The 12793-nt window shown below is 55.8% G+C and overlaps 2 protein-coding genes across 3 annotated transcripts in view; both read left to right on the top strand.

The window, feature by feature from the left end:
- The window catches only part of RXRG (retinoid X receptor gamma), a 39326-nt gene extending 37166 nt beyond the window's left edge, over positions 1-2160 (top strand). The window contains exons 8-10 of one of the 2 annotated variants that reach the window (XM_039730357.1): positions 694-785; positions 1043-1148; positions 1835-2160. In XM_039730357.1, the coding sequence (XP_039586291.1) occupies positions 694-785; positions 1043-1148; positions 1835-1982 (346 nt within the window). In that variant the 3' untranslated portion in view covers positions 1983-2160. The remainder of the gene's footprint in view (positions 1-693; positions 786-1042; positions 1149-1834) is intronic. The other variant, XM_039730358.1, reaches the window with a different exon arrangement.
- Positions 2161-8304: 6144 nt separating this feature from the next.
- The window catches only part of LMX1A (LIM homeobox transcription factor 1 alpha), a 42080-nt gene continuing 37591 nt past the window's right edge, over positions 8305-12793 (top strand). Inside the window, exons 1-3 of the mRNA XM_039730288.1 lie at positions 8305-8547; positions 8854-8968; positions 9760-9946. Of these exons, the coding sequence (XP_039586222.1) occupies positions 8893-8968; positions 9760-9946 (263 nt within the window). The 5' untranslated portion in view covers positions 8305-8547; positions 8854-8892. The remainder of the gene's footprint in view (positions 8548-8853; positions 8969-9759; positions 9947-12793) is intronic.

Here is a 12793-nt window from a genome sequence, read left to right as displayed (position 1 = left end):
GTCACCCCCCAGCAGGGCCAGGCTGGCTCTGCTTCCCCTCTGAACTTCTCCTTAAGGAGAACTGGAGCAATCCCTTTGTGGTTTGGGGCAGAAGTAGCTTGGAATGAGCAGGGGATGTCTGACTGACTTAAAAAAAAAAAACAAGAATGGGGTGAAAGCACAGTGGGAAGGGATTTGCAGCTGCAGAAGCAGATGTTGGGTTGGGTGTGCAGGGGGAGGAATGCTTTTCTCTTGAGAGTTTGCTGTGGCTGTATCTAGGCCTAATATTGCTCACCAAGAGCTTTAGATGGCAAAGCCTTAAACCCCAACTTGCTTGTGTAACAAGTGCACACACATTGTCCCTGCTGTGATTGCTCCCCGCCTGGCAGGACGCTGCCTCACCACTCCTTACACACCTGGCACATGTAAGGACAGTGCCCATGTTTTGCACCACATAGTAAAAAGTGGAGAAAACCCATGTGGTTTTCCTTGAGTGAGTGCAAATTGTGAGTGCCGTGTGCTGAACAAAGTGAGAACAGGAACAAATTTGATGCTCAGGTCCCTGGATATTGCTGATGCACTTGTAGAACAGCATGGCTGTGCCTCAAAGATGCCTCTCTTCCTGCAGAGAAGAATTGAGGGTATTCCCAGTGCCTATTTTCAGTGGAGAAACTGGTCTCTGATTGTCTGCTCACCCATGTCCCCCACATGCAGGGTTTTGACAGAGCTGGTGTCCAAAATGAAAGACATGCAGATGGATAAGTCGGAGCTGGGGTGCCTGCGAGCCATTGTCCTCTTTAACCCAGGTAAGGCCGAGGCTGGGGACAGTCCCAGGTGACAAGCACTCCCTCTGGGCCACAGCAGGTCACTGTGACAGTGGGCATCAGGGCTGCAGACAGATTTCATGCTTTGGGTTGGAAGGTTCCTTGAGGATCACGTCATGCAATGGGCAGGAACAGCTCCCAGCAGACCAAGATTTGTCCCAGTCCTCTTCTGCCCATGCACAGACCAATGACCCCTCTGCAGAGACCTTTTCCCCACCTGTATTTCCTCCCTTGACCAGATGCCAAGGGTTTGTCCAGCCCCTCAGAAGTGGAATCCCTGCGGGAGAAGGTCTATGCCACGCTGGAAGCCTACACGAAGCAGAAGTACCCCGAGCAGCCCGGGCGGTGAGTGCCCCCGGCAAGGCAGCGTGATGCCCACCCTGCAGAGAGGAGCCTGGCTGTGCTGGCTCTGCCTGAGCCACAGTGCCCAAATCCCCAGCCTTGAGGGTGCCGTGGAGACGGAATTTTGTTGCTTCCCAATCCAATCCTACCCTCTGCTGGCCAAGCTCTTGAAGCGCCGGCAGCTGGGTCGGTGCCCGCGGAATCTTCTGCTGGTTTTGGCTTTGGCTGTCACCACAGACACTGCAAGTGGGCTCTGGGCAGGGGGAACAGGGAACAGGCTGCCAGCTGCACCCCCTTCCAGATGTGCCTCCAAAGCGGAGGCAGTGCCTGGCAGCTGAGGGGCTGCACACCCTCTGGGAGCCTGGGGAGTTCTTGAAGACAGATTTAAATGGCACCATGGAGATGTGGGTCTTGTAAGGGGTTAAGATGCTCAAATCTGGATGTATCTTCTTTTTTGTTTACTTTCTTTCAAGTTTTAAAAATGCCAGATTCTGTTTTGGAACGAAGCACCTCATCCCACCACACAAGGTTTATATAACAAATGCTTATATTGAAAGCTTAAGGGAATCTAAGTCGGAGAATGCCCCAAAAGCATTTTTTTGGGAAAATGTGGGCTGGTGCAGGCTTGGAAATAGGTGGGAGAGGGCAGCCAGTGCCTCCCTTGTGCCTCTGACTCTGTTCTTTGCCAGGTTTGCCAAGCTCCTGCTGCGCCTGCCGGCGCTGCGGTCCATCGGGCTGAAGTGCCTGGAGCACCTCTTCTTCTTCAAGCTCATTGGAGACACCCCCATCGACACCTTTCTCATGGAGATGCTGGAGACACCCCTGCAGGTCACTTGAGGGTGTGTCTGGCCAGAGCCTGGCCCCCTGTGCCCCTGCAGAGCCTGCTGTCCCTGTGCTCTGAGCTCCAGAGATGTCCTTCGCCCTCCGCTCCTCCTCGGTGGGATTGTCGTGGTTTTGTACAGCTGTAAATCACCCCCTCGAGCTCTCCCTGGCCTGTCTGGGCGGGGTCACAGATCCTTTACCCAGCTAACCACCCCCCTGCCCCCCTGTACAGATAATTGCTTTAAATTATTTTTTCATTCTCAATAAAAGTCAACAAAACAAATAAAATGTTATGAGCGAGGCACTGATTGGAGCTGGCAGAGCAGTGTCCTCTTTTGCTGCGGTCACAGGTCCAGCTTGGGGTGGGGCTGAGGGTCCCTCCTGACACTTTTGGGCAGCCCAAATCAGGGCAGGAATGTCACTTGGGATATCTCTGCTTGTGCTGATGGACACAGTCCTCTGGCTGAGAGAAGACAGGTATTGCTCCATCTTGTCTCTGCTAAGGAAAGACCAAGAGAAACTTCCTGCTGTGAATCAAAACTTTTCATTCCACCATCTTAAAAAGAAACTCTTGGACTCTTTGTATTCTTTGAAGTTCTAAAATAATATTTAAATTAAGTTTTTAATGAGTGAGAGGCTGGTTGTTTGCTTTTGGTTGGCTGGTTGGTTGGTTGGTTAGTTTGGTGTTTTGTTTTCTGACCTAGTCTAGCCACTGACAAAAGAACCAAAATGTTTCATTTTGGTCCAGGTGGAGCATTTTGAAGTGACACAGACCTTGTGTGCTCACGGATAACTTTCCATTTTCCTGAAGCCTCACACGTCCCGTTCTTTTTTCCCCCTCCATATTTCCACTCTGGAAACAACTTCACCAACCCCAAATTTATAATCACCCACTTCCACGAGTGAAACTTGCAGGGAGGAAAGAGCAAAACCCTCTAAGAAACCATCCTCAAAGGCTTGCCTGGTCTTTCCCCTGCTCCAACAGCCCCGCTGGAGCTCCCCATTGCAGCCGAGCTAACCAGAGTCAAACGAGTTAAAGACATTAATTTGTTCAATATGCAGCGCTTATCCTGGTGGGAAAATGTCCTCCCAGGAACCCAGCGAAACTGTCTGTATTATTATTCATAAAACAGGTGTAGTGTTAAGTGATCTGCCCCTGCTGACCCTCTCAGCAGACAGAGGGGTGAGATGCAGCTTTGTCTGTCCGCGTGACAGATTGCGACGCTGCCGGCTCGGGGAAGTTGGAGGGAGAGGAGGGCTGACAGCAGAAAAGGAAGGAGGATAAAAATGAAACGTTTTGTTAGAGCTCCCACACGGGGACATGATTCATTTTCCAGTTTTTCACTGAGAGGAGGAAAAGGTGATTTAAAAGAGCAGAGAAAAAGAGGGAAAACCCCAACATTACGAAAACACTTTAATTTTTTCCTTTCCTCATAAAAAAAAAACCCAGGGAGAATTTCAAATCACGTGAAAAGCACTGACCAGGAAGCTACTTTTTAATTGAAAAGGTAATTTTTTGGTTAAAAGAGAAGTGTTTGAATACAGAGAATACACAACCTTCTCATTGTAAAACTGTGGCTGGAATTTGAGATGCTGTGCTGGGATGGTGCCACACCACACTGCTGGTCACATGAAGCAGGAGGCCACCTCCAGCCTGGGCTGCTCAGACCTCCCCTCTGAGAGATGTTAACTTGTAAGAACTGGTCCCCAGCTGCCTGAGTTGGATTTCTTTTCTGATTGATGCTGATCTCAAGCCACTGTTTGTAAACAAACCCAGAGTGCTGCCTGTGATGTTTTGGAAGTGATAGGATATGGTAACCAAAATGGGGCAGGAAGCCTCGAGGTGGCTGCTGGACACACTCGCTCTCAGCAGTCTGGAAAGTCGCTCTCCGGGTTCTGGGCCACAAGGTCTCCAGGCTGCAGTTTGAGCAGGGCTTTGTCCTGTTTCTCCAGATGAATACTGGGTTTTTGGAAATAAAAATTAACACACAGCACACCACAAACTCCCCCACCCGTGTCTGGCAGGGCAGAGAGACCATGACTCTCCATGACTCTCCTCTGTAAGACACCCCTTGCTCATCTGCAAGTGCCACTAGCAAACCAATGTCCTCTGCAGAGGAAACAAGTCATGGAGCAACCCAGCTCTGTCTGCAGTCACTGGGGACCTGAGGGTTGATGCAATCTCCTGGATTTGGTCCCAACCCTTGGATTCCTCATTCATATTGTGGACCTCTCTACAGGGGTGTTGTCCAAGAGCTGTGCCTCCCCAAGCCTTGCAAAGTGTAGGAGTGAGTTTTTGCACACCCCAAGGAACAAACCCCATAGCAGCTGGCAAAAACTCACTGGTGTGGTTATCCTTCTGTGAGCTGCTGCAGAAGAACAGCAGCTTGGCATGGCTGGAGCTTCCCCAGCCCTGGAAAAACCCAAATTTCATAAAAGAGTAGAAATCACCATCATTGATAAGCCAAAGAAAACTTCATCCAGTCATTGGTTACCCTATTAAGCCCCTCATAGCCTCAGATTAAGCTCAGACAATTTTCCCTTTGCTTTGGAATTAATAAACAAGCCAGGCTCTGGGAATTACTGGTGCAAGGCCATTTTCTCTTTGCCACCATGCATCACATCTCATGAGCTTCCTGAGTTAGCAGCGGGTCCCCCCCCACCATGGACATGTTCTGATGTACAGGCTAAATGTGTCAAAGCATTTATTAATTCTGAGCTGCTCCCTCTGCAATGCTTTGTTGAGGAGGCTTCAAAAAGTAATGGAGTTTTGGGTTCTGTAGCAGCTGCTTCAGTTTCTGCTGAGTCCAACAACAGCACTTCTGGATTGAGAATAAAAAAAAAAACAAAAAAAACATGTGGAACAATAAAAGTTTGAGCTGGTTTATGTTCAGTTTGACTCTGGGCTCCCTGATGGATTGAGTGATTCAGGGGCACACCCTGTAGACCTGGCATGACTCTCAGACACCAGCAGTGTGAATCCAACTGAGTGCCCCCAACACTGGCCTTTTCCCAAGGACCTCTTGTCTGGACTGAGCCCTTTGATGGGACTGCCTTCACCATCTCATCTGAGCTTCCCTGAGACATTCTCTTTGCTGCCTGATTCCTCTTCTCCTCCCCTCTGTGTCCCTCCCAGCCCTCTGCTGTCCCACGGGAGGCCCAGCTGGGAGGCTGGGCTTGGCTGGTACCTCTTGGGGCACCAGAGGGCTCAGGGAGGAGGGGGAAGGAGAGGAGGCTCCCCAGAGCAGTGGGAAGCAGTGTGTGTATCCTCTCTCAGGGGATGATGGCAAGGTCCATTGTGGTGGAAAGCATGACAGAGAAGCCCTGATAAATCCCAGGAGTTTATCAGCGTGAGTGGAAAAAGACCAACCTCTGTCTAGGCAAGGCTGCCGCTCCATTTCTCTCTCCTCTCTTCCTGTGCCCTCTCTGCAATCAACTCTACCTGAGACAGGCTTGGTCTGGTGGATTTCAGCAGTGAAATCAGAGGATTTCATCACCCCAGGGCTATCTGACAGCATGGGGCTGTGGGCTGGGCTCTGGCTTGCCTCTGTGCCAGGCTGTGCCCAGCTGGCTGTGCAGCTGCTGATGCCCCTGAAGGGCTCTGGGGGTGGCAGAGGGACAGGGAGGTGTGCTCCTTGCAGGGGTGAGTCACACTGAGGGACGTCTCTGGTGCTGGGCAAGGCTTTTTCTTCTGTGTCAAGCTGGCTTCGGGCATTCAAGGCACGTGGATGGTGCTGGCCCAGTGACTCCTGTCCCAAGGGAGGTGGCTCGTAGCCATCTTCTTCCTTGGTCTCCTGTGTGCCAGCTTCTAGGGCAGCCCTGCCTGCTCCTGGGTGTTCCTGCATCTGCTTGGCTGGGCAGAGTTAAGGTGATGCTGGAGGAGGGATCTGGCTGTCTGCAGCCAGGGCAGCTGCTGTGGCTGTGGCTACCTGGAGCTGAGTGCTGCTGATCCCCTTCCAGCAGTGAGCAGTGGGGACCTGCACAAAACGTGACAGCTGGGCAGCCCCAGCGGGGAGAAGGCTGGGGAAGATGTGCAGCCCCTCTGCCAACGTCGTGGCCTTGCTCATTCAGTTGGCAGCTTCTGTTTAGTGCAGTTCTCCAGCACCACCCACTCTCTGCAACACCTGGCTGCCTGCAGACCCTACAGCTAGAAGGAGAAAGGCAAGACCTGCTCTTCCTCTGGTTTAATTCTTTTTGGCTGCTGGTGTTGCCCCTAGTTCAGCTCTGGGTGAGCTAATAATGGAAACTGGTCCTGCAGTGAGCTGCCTGAAATACTGCCCCCATGTTTTGTAGGGCCACTGCCCGTGTTGAAGTTGCACTTTGGGGGGGGGTTTGGAGTGTATTTCTTGCATATTTTACTGGTGTACCTGGTGATCACCTTTTGCACGAGGCCAGGTCTGCTCCAGTACCTCTGACCTGTGTGGGAGCTGGTGCATGTGTAAATCACGAGCAGCAGCACCCTGCTGCAGCCTCCCTGGTGATACACACATGCCTCAGTCCCCAAACCTGATCTTCACAGACCAAGCTGGGAATTGTACACGAGAGCTGCAAGGTGAGACAGTCTCCAAACCCTCCCTGTATGGAGAAGAGGAGGAGGAAAACCATGGGGTGGCAACATCCAGGAAAGAATGACTTCCCTCCCGGCTGCTCCTGCACCTCTGAGCAGGGAAAATCAGGTGGGCGGTCTGAGTCTGCAAGCAAAGTGCCCTGCACAGGGACACAGTTTTTAGCAGTGCTCGTGGATGGTATTCCCACCCCACGGGGCTGCCACTCCCTGGCTGTGTAAGGAAAAAGCTCTGTGGGATGGGCAGGGAGGCAGGAAGAGCAGCAGGCAGTGCTTGGAGCCCCTGGTCGTGCTGCAGTCCTTGCTGGGCTGGTGTCTTGGCAGGGTGGCTCCAGTGGATCTGGCTGCTCTGGCACTTGGCTGTAGCTGCTCGGAGACCTTCAGGAGAGCCAAAGACAAAGGTGTCAGAGCCCAGTGCCTCCCTGCTGCAGCCCAGCCTTCCTGGATGTGAGTGGTCAGAGCTGTTTGACACTGACCCGTGTGATAGTACCAAGGCTTTCCTGCCTGAACTCCCGGTGGAGTTATACTGGGATGCAGTAGGGCTGGCCCAGGACCGTGTTTCCCCCTCCCGTGGGATTTTGGCAGGGCGGTGAGCTGCCCGTGCTAACCTGTGGCCTCTCTCCTTCCTACGAATTCCCAGAGGACACGGCCTCGCTCCCTGCATCACCCACGTCATCGGGGTGTGGGGAGCACTTGGTGACGAGGATGCCCCACAGAGAGGCTGGGAGCGCATCTGGCCCCGGTGCCAAGGTCAGCGGTGAGCGCAGGAGGTGAGGTCCCTAAAAGCCTCCCATCCTCCGCGGTCCTACAGCGGGTCCCTCGCAGCTCTGCGGCCGTTCCCTGCTCGCCAGCCGGAGAAGGGGGACCCAGCCCTGCTCCGTGCCGGGGAAGCCGCGGATCCCGGCCGGGCTGCTCCGGCAGCGGCAGGTACGCGGCCCCAGCCCCGCTGCAGCCCGCTCCGAGCTGCGGGGCCGTGAAACTCCCGAAAAACAGCGAAACCCCGCAAGCAGGAGGGAAGGGAGAGCCGGGAAGGACGGGAAAGCGCCGGGGCTGCGGGAAGGCTCCAAGTTTCATCTTCCCCGGCCGGGCGGGACTGTTCCTCCGCGGGTTTCTCCTCCCCGAAACCGATGCGGTTTGGCGGAGACGGAGCTCCGCTTGCCCGGGGCCGCTTCCCCCCGCGGAACCCGCGCCCGGAGCGGACCGAGCCCCGCTCGGCGCCAGGGATCACTGGAGACGAGCCCTCCGGGGCAGCTCTCCGGCTTTGGTGTGTTGGGATTTTATTTTTTTTGGTTGTTATTTCTTTTTTGTTTTCCTCCTCCCAGCACTCATTTTCTTTAAAGGCTCCGGAGCAGCGGGAGCGAGGCGCCCGGGGCGATGCGCAGCGCGGGGGAGCGCATCCCCGCCGGGGCAGGGGACCGACTTCCCCCAAAAACTGCCGGCCTGGGCTTCTCCTGGAACGGGGACTTGATTTCCAGCCGGTTTCATTACTGGGAGAGACGCTGTGGTGCGGCACCACCCTCTACCTTTTTTTTTTTTCCTTTCTTTTCTTCTTTTTGGCTTTCTAAGAAAAGAAGGAAAAAGAAGCCAGGGAGCGGAGCGGAGCCGGGGCGGCCAGGCCGAGCCGTGCACCCCGGAGCCGGGAAAGGCCGACAGCCCCTCGAGGCGTGGCGGGGCCGGTGCCTGCAGCCAGGCAGGAGAGCGGGGAGGAAACTTATTTCGAGTGGGGTGGAGAGGGGAGGGCAGGGGGTGGGGGTCGGGCAGGGAGGTATCAGCTCCAGGAAATGTGCCTTGGCAGCAGTCGGACGGGCGCTTCCCCGCAGGTTGGTGCGCTCCTCTCCGGAGCCGTCCAGGGAGCCGCGGCTCGCTGCGCACCGCGGGCAGCGCCGGCGGCGGGGAGGCGGAGGGGTGCGGTGCGGCCGGGGGGGCAGGAGCCGCCGCAGGAGCCCCCAGCAGCGGGAGCTGCCCACGCCTCTCCCGCCGGCTCCTCGCAGGAAGGCACCGCCCGGACCGCCCCAGGTAAGCGGCCGAGCCCCGCCGACGGCAGCCCCGCATCCTCCCGTCCCGCATCCTCCCGTCCCGCATCCTCCCGTCCGCGGCTGCGGGGCCCGACTCCGGCGGCCTCCCCACGTCGGGGCCGCGGGGCTGCTGCGAGCCCGGCCGGGGCAGCGGCTGCGCAGCCGGAACGGGGGGCCCGAGGGGTTCTCCCGCAGGGAGGGAGGGAGGGAGGAGGGAGCGCGGCGCCGGGAGCGGCGGGCAGCCGGGGCGGGGAAGCCCCGGGCCGGCGGCCGGGCTGAGCGCGGTGTGTCCGGGCTCTGTTGTCAGGCGGGCGGCGCGGCTCCTCGCCCGGCCCGGCTCCCCACCATGCTGGACGGGCTGAAGATGGAGGAGAGTTTGCAGAGCGCCCTGGACCCCGCGACGCCCTTCTCCTCCTTGCTGGGTAAGTCGGGGCGCCCCGCTTGCCCTCCTGGGGACCCCGTAAGGGGGGGCACGGCCGGGCGGGCCCGAGCGATAGATGGGCACGGGGGGTTCGGGAGGCCCGGGCACGGCTCTTCCCGGCTCGTTCCTGCCCGGCGCCGCGCCGCTGCCTTCGCCCGGGGTGTGCCCCCGGCGCCCGCCTTCGCTGCCCCCGCTTCGTTCGGCGATTAGCATTAAATTGTGTGTCCCCCTAAACCCCCCTGGCGGGCCCGAGCGATAGATGGGCACGGGGGGTTCGGGAGGCCCGGGCACGGCTCTTCCCGGCTCGTTCCTGCCCGGCGCCGCGCCGCTGCCTTCGCCCGGGGTGTGCCCCCGGCGCCCGCCTTCGCTGCCCCCGCTTCGTTCCGTAATTCCATTAAATTGTGTGTCCCTCTAAACCCCCCGTGTAACGACGGGCTATCCTTCGTATCGAGCAATAAATAATTCATTTTTTCTTTTTATCTTCGTTTTAATATCGGTTTCAAACCGTCGCCCTCTCTCTGAGCTGCGGCTCCGCTGCCGCCTTTCCAAGAGGAACGAAATTGGGGGCGATGTGTCCCCAACGGAGCTGCCCTGAGGCACAGGTCCCTGCTGGATTCCGCAGCAGCTCCCCGCACAGCCCCGTCCCCCCGCGACCCACGAGCCTGTGCGGGGGAAGCGAGAACCGCGGGACTCTCCGTCCGTCCGCCCGTCCGTCCGTCCGTCCCTCTCCCGGCCCGTGTCCCCGGCCGCCTTTCCCTCCGCCCACCCCAGCCCCCGGCTCCTTCCCCGCAGGCAGAGCCGCGACCCCCAAGTCGGTGTGCGAAGGGTGTCAGCGAGTGATTCTGGACCGGTTCTTGCTGCGCCTGAACGACAGCCTGTGGCACGAGCAGTGCGTCCAGTGCGCGTCCTGCAAGGAGCCCCTGCAGACCACCTGCTTCTACCGCGACAAGAAGCTCTACTGCAAGCTGGACTATGAGAAGTAAGTGTCGCTTGCCCCTCGGGGAGCCCCCCTCACCGCCCACAAAGCCCCAGTGCCCTGCGAAAAAGCTTGTGGGGAGGACTGGTGTCCCGGTGCTGCTCCTCACTTCCCCTGCCCTGTGTTTCCCCGGAGGTGTCAGCCCGTGCTGTGCTGCACGGCGAGTTGTGTGTCTGCCCCGCGGTCTCGTTGCCCGTGGTTCTCCCCTTTTCAGAGGTGTTTCGTTGTGCTCAGGTTGTGTATGCCCTGGGAATTGAGGATGTTTTGTTTGGAGCTTGGGAGACCCACGGTAACTCCTGGTCTGTGCGGGGACGGGGCCAAGCATTTTCCCCTGGCTTTATTTTCCAACGGAGCATCTGCAGGAGGAAAGTTACATCCTCCCTGACCTGGTCCTGGATGAGGCTATTATCCTAATATCCTCACAAGCAGGGAAATGCTATTGCTCTCCCCCCTGGTTGATGGGGAAACTGAGGCACTTGGCAGGAACCAGGGAAGGCCCTGCTGAACTCGGAGTGTTGACTGTCACGCAGAGGCTTTTCCTGCATCCGGGTCTGTGATGGTGAAGAAATTTGGGTTTTGAAGCCTCCCAGCCCTGACGCTTTCCCCTTTGGAAGTGTGGGGTTAGGGGGAAAGGCAATGAGAAAATAATTTTTCTTTTTTAAAAGCAAAACCATTCCAGTGGGAATGGGGAGACGGCTGCTGAGTCTTTCCTCCCCTGCAGCTGCTTTCGTTTTTTCCTGCTCATCCTGCTCTTGCTGTCCTTTCCAGACCCCGTTGCCTGGCCGAGTTTCGGAGCTGTTAAATTTTTGTTGCCTCTGGGCTGGTTGTTTCTTGAGGAGGGTGTAGGTGGGGGGCCGGATCCTTCGCTATGGTGATAGCACGGCTGTCGAAGCCCTGCAATTTAATTCCCTTTTTTATAGCCAAAAACAGTGATCACTGATGCTCTCATCCCTGGCCTTTGCTGAGCTGGTGAGTGTGCTGGGGTCTAGCCCAGCTCCAGGCCTTCTTAAAGTTGGGGTTTTGGGTTTTTTTGGGTGTTTTGGGGTTTTTTTTGGTCCTTTAAATCCCGTATTGTGGGTCTGAGTTTAATCACTATGGATACAAGGCAAATTGAAAGCAGAATTTGTGCGCGTGACCTTGTTTTCAAATGTTTACGAAAGAGCGGAAGAATTAGTGGAAAGGAGTGGAAAGGAGAGAGCTGTGCCATGGGGTGGGTTTTTGTAGGCAAAAAAATTGTTGAGATTGGGTGCTCTGCTTGTTTATTTGTAGAAATTTGGCTACTGGTTCCCATACATTTCCACCACTGTTCAGTTCTTATTTTCTGCTTTATCCGTATTTTTGTTTGGACCATCAAGGGGAAATTGGGGTGACTGTCACCCAGAAATGCCTTTCAAGCTTGCAGCACATGTGGATTTTACTCTTGACTGCAGCTTGCGAGCTCTTGAAGTGGCTCCAGCCTGAAACCCTCCTCTGATGGCTGTTGGCCGCGAAAGAAATCGGTGCCGCAGTTGGCTTCTTGCTGTGCCCATCTATCTCACTGTTGGGTGGACAAGGATGATGCGGGAAAAAAATGTCACAATTTTTTCCTGAGGTCCAGTGATAGTACCATTTTTCCTGGTTATTTCCTGGCTGTGTTTGGGTTGGTGACTTTTGCCCGAGCGGGAGGCTGAGGCTCTGTGACGGGCGGTTTCCCGAGGTGTCATGGTTTTAACCCTAACTCGCTGCTGGCCTCTTCCCCTCCTGCCCCTGCCTGCTTCTTGCCATCATCTCATTGTCCCCTTGCATTTAATATTAATTATTTTAGCATGGGGGTGCAGGTTTGTGTCCCTTGTCCTTTCATCCACCCGCAGGACTCTGCTGAGCCGCTGGTGCGACTCCTTACCTGGTGATGGCAAGGATGCAGAGCAGAGTCCCAAAGAACTGCTCCCTTTGGGCTCTGCCGAGCTTTATATAACACTCTTTATTTACCAAAAATCCTTCTTTCTTTTCCCAAATGCCCATCCTGCCTTTGGACTGAGCATTTTCCCAGGTGCAGGAGCACAGTGCCTCCTTGGCCGCGGTGTCAACGCCGATAGCAGATTTGAGAGCGAAACGCGTGCTGGAAGAGCCGCTGCTCTCAGACTGAGCTCATTATCTCGAGCTGGTTAATTATCACAAGTGACTGACACTCCTTGCAGTGGAAAGCCGCCGATCCTCCCGGTGGCAGCGGCTCCTGAGGCCTCTCCGGGTGGGAGGGCTGCGTGTGGAATGCTGGGGGTGTCAGGGAAGCAGTCGGGATCCAACCTGCCGCGGTCACGGCGTCGGGGTTCTGCGGTTGTGTTTGGTTGTGGGGTTGTTTGTTTTTTTGTTTTTTTTTTTTAATTGAAAGAAGGGATTTCTCTTCCAGATGGTGAACGCTGGGGTGTTTTCCCAGGGACGAGTAGGTGCAGAATTTTCCAGCATGTCTCTGTGCTCTCTGTTTGAGCTCTGTTTGTAGCCAGGCCGCAGAGGGTTAATGAGGGAGCACGAGACGGCAGCTATGCCTTCAGTTATAAATACACCCATGGAAAGTGTTACGGGCGGATTTAAGCGAGCATCTGACTCGCTGGACTCTAGAAATCGAAGAGTAATTTGTTAAAACACATGTTTTACATTTCTTTGTCTTTCACAAAGAGGAAGAACTTGGGAGAGGACTTGGAAAGGGATGGATTAAAGGCCGAGGGTGCCAGGTCAGGTCTTGGCATCTCTTTGGAGTGCCACAGCTCAGGGCCCATGGGCTGCTCAGATAGTGATGCTGTGTGGGAACCTGGGGAGTTGGGGGTCACTCTTGGAGCAGTTTCCCCAGCACTGACAGGGAGGGCTCCTGGAGAG

Source organism: Passer montanus, unplaced genomic scaffold (assembly GCF_014805655.1).
Source record: "Passer montanus isolate IOZ18808 unplaced genomic scaffold, ASM1480565v1 scaffold71, whole genome shotgun sequence".
Lineage (NCBI taxonomy): Eukaryota > Metazoa > Chordata > Aves > Passeriformes > Passeridae > Passer > Passer montanus.
This window is presented reverse-complemented; position numbering and strand designations above follow the sequence as displayed.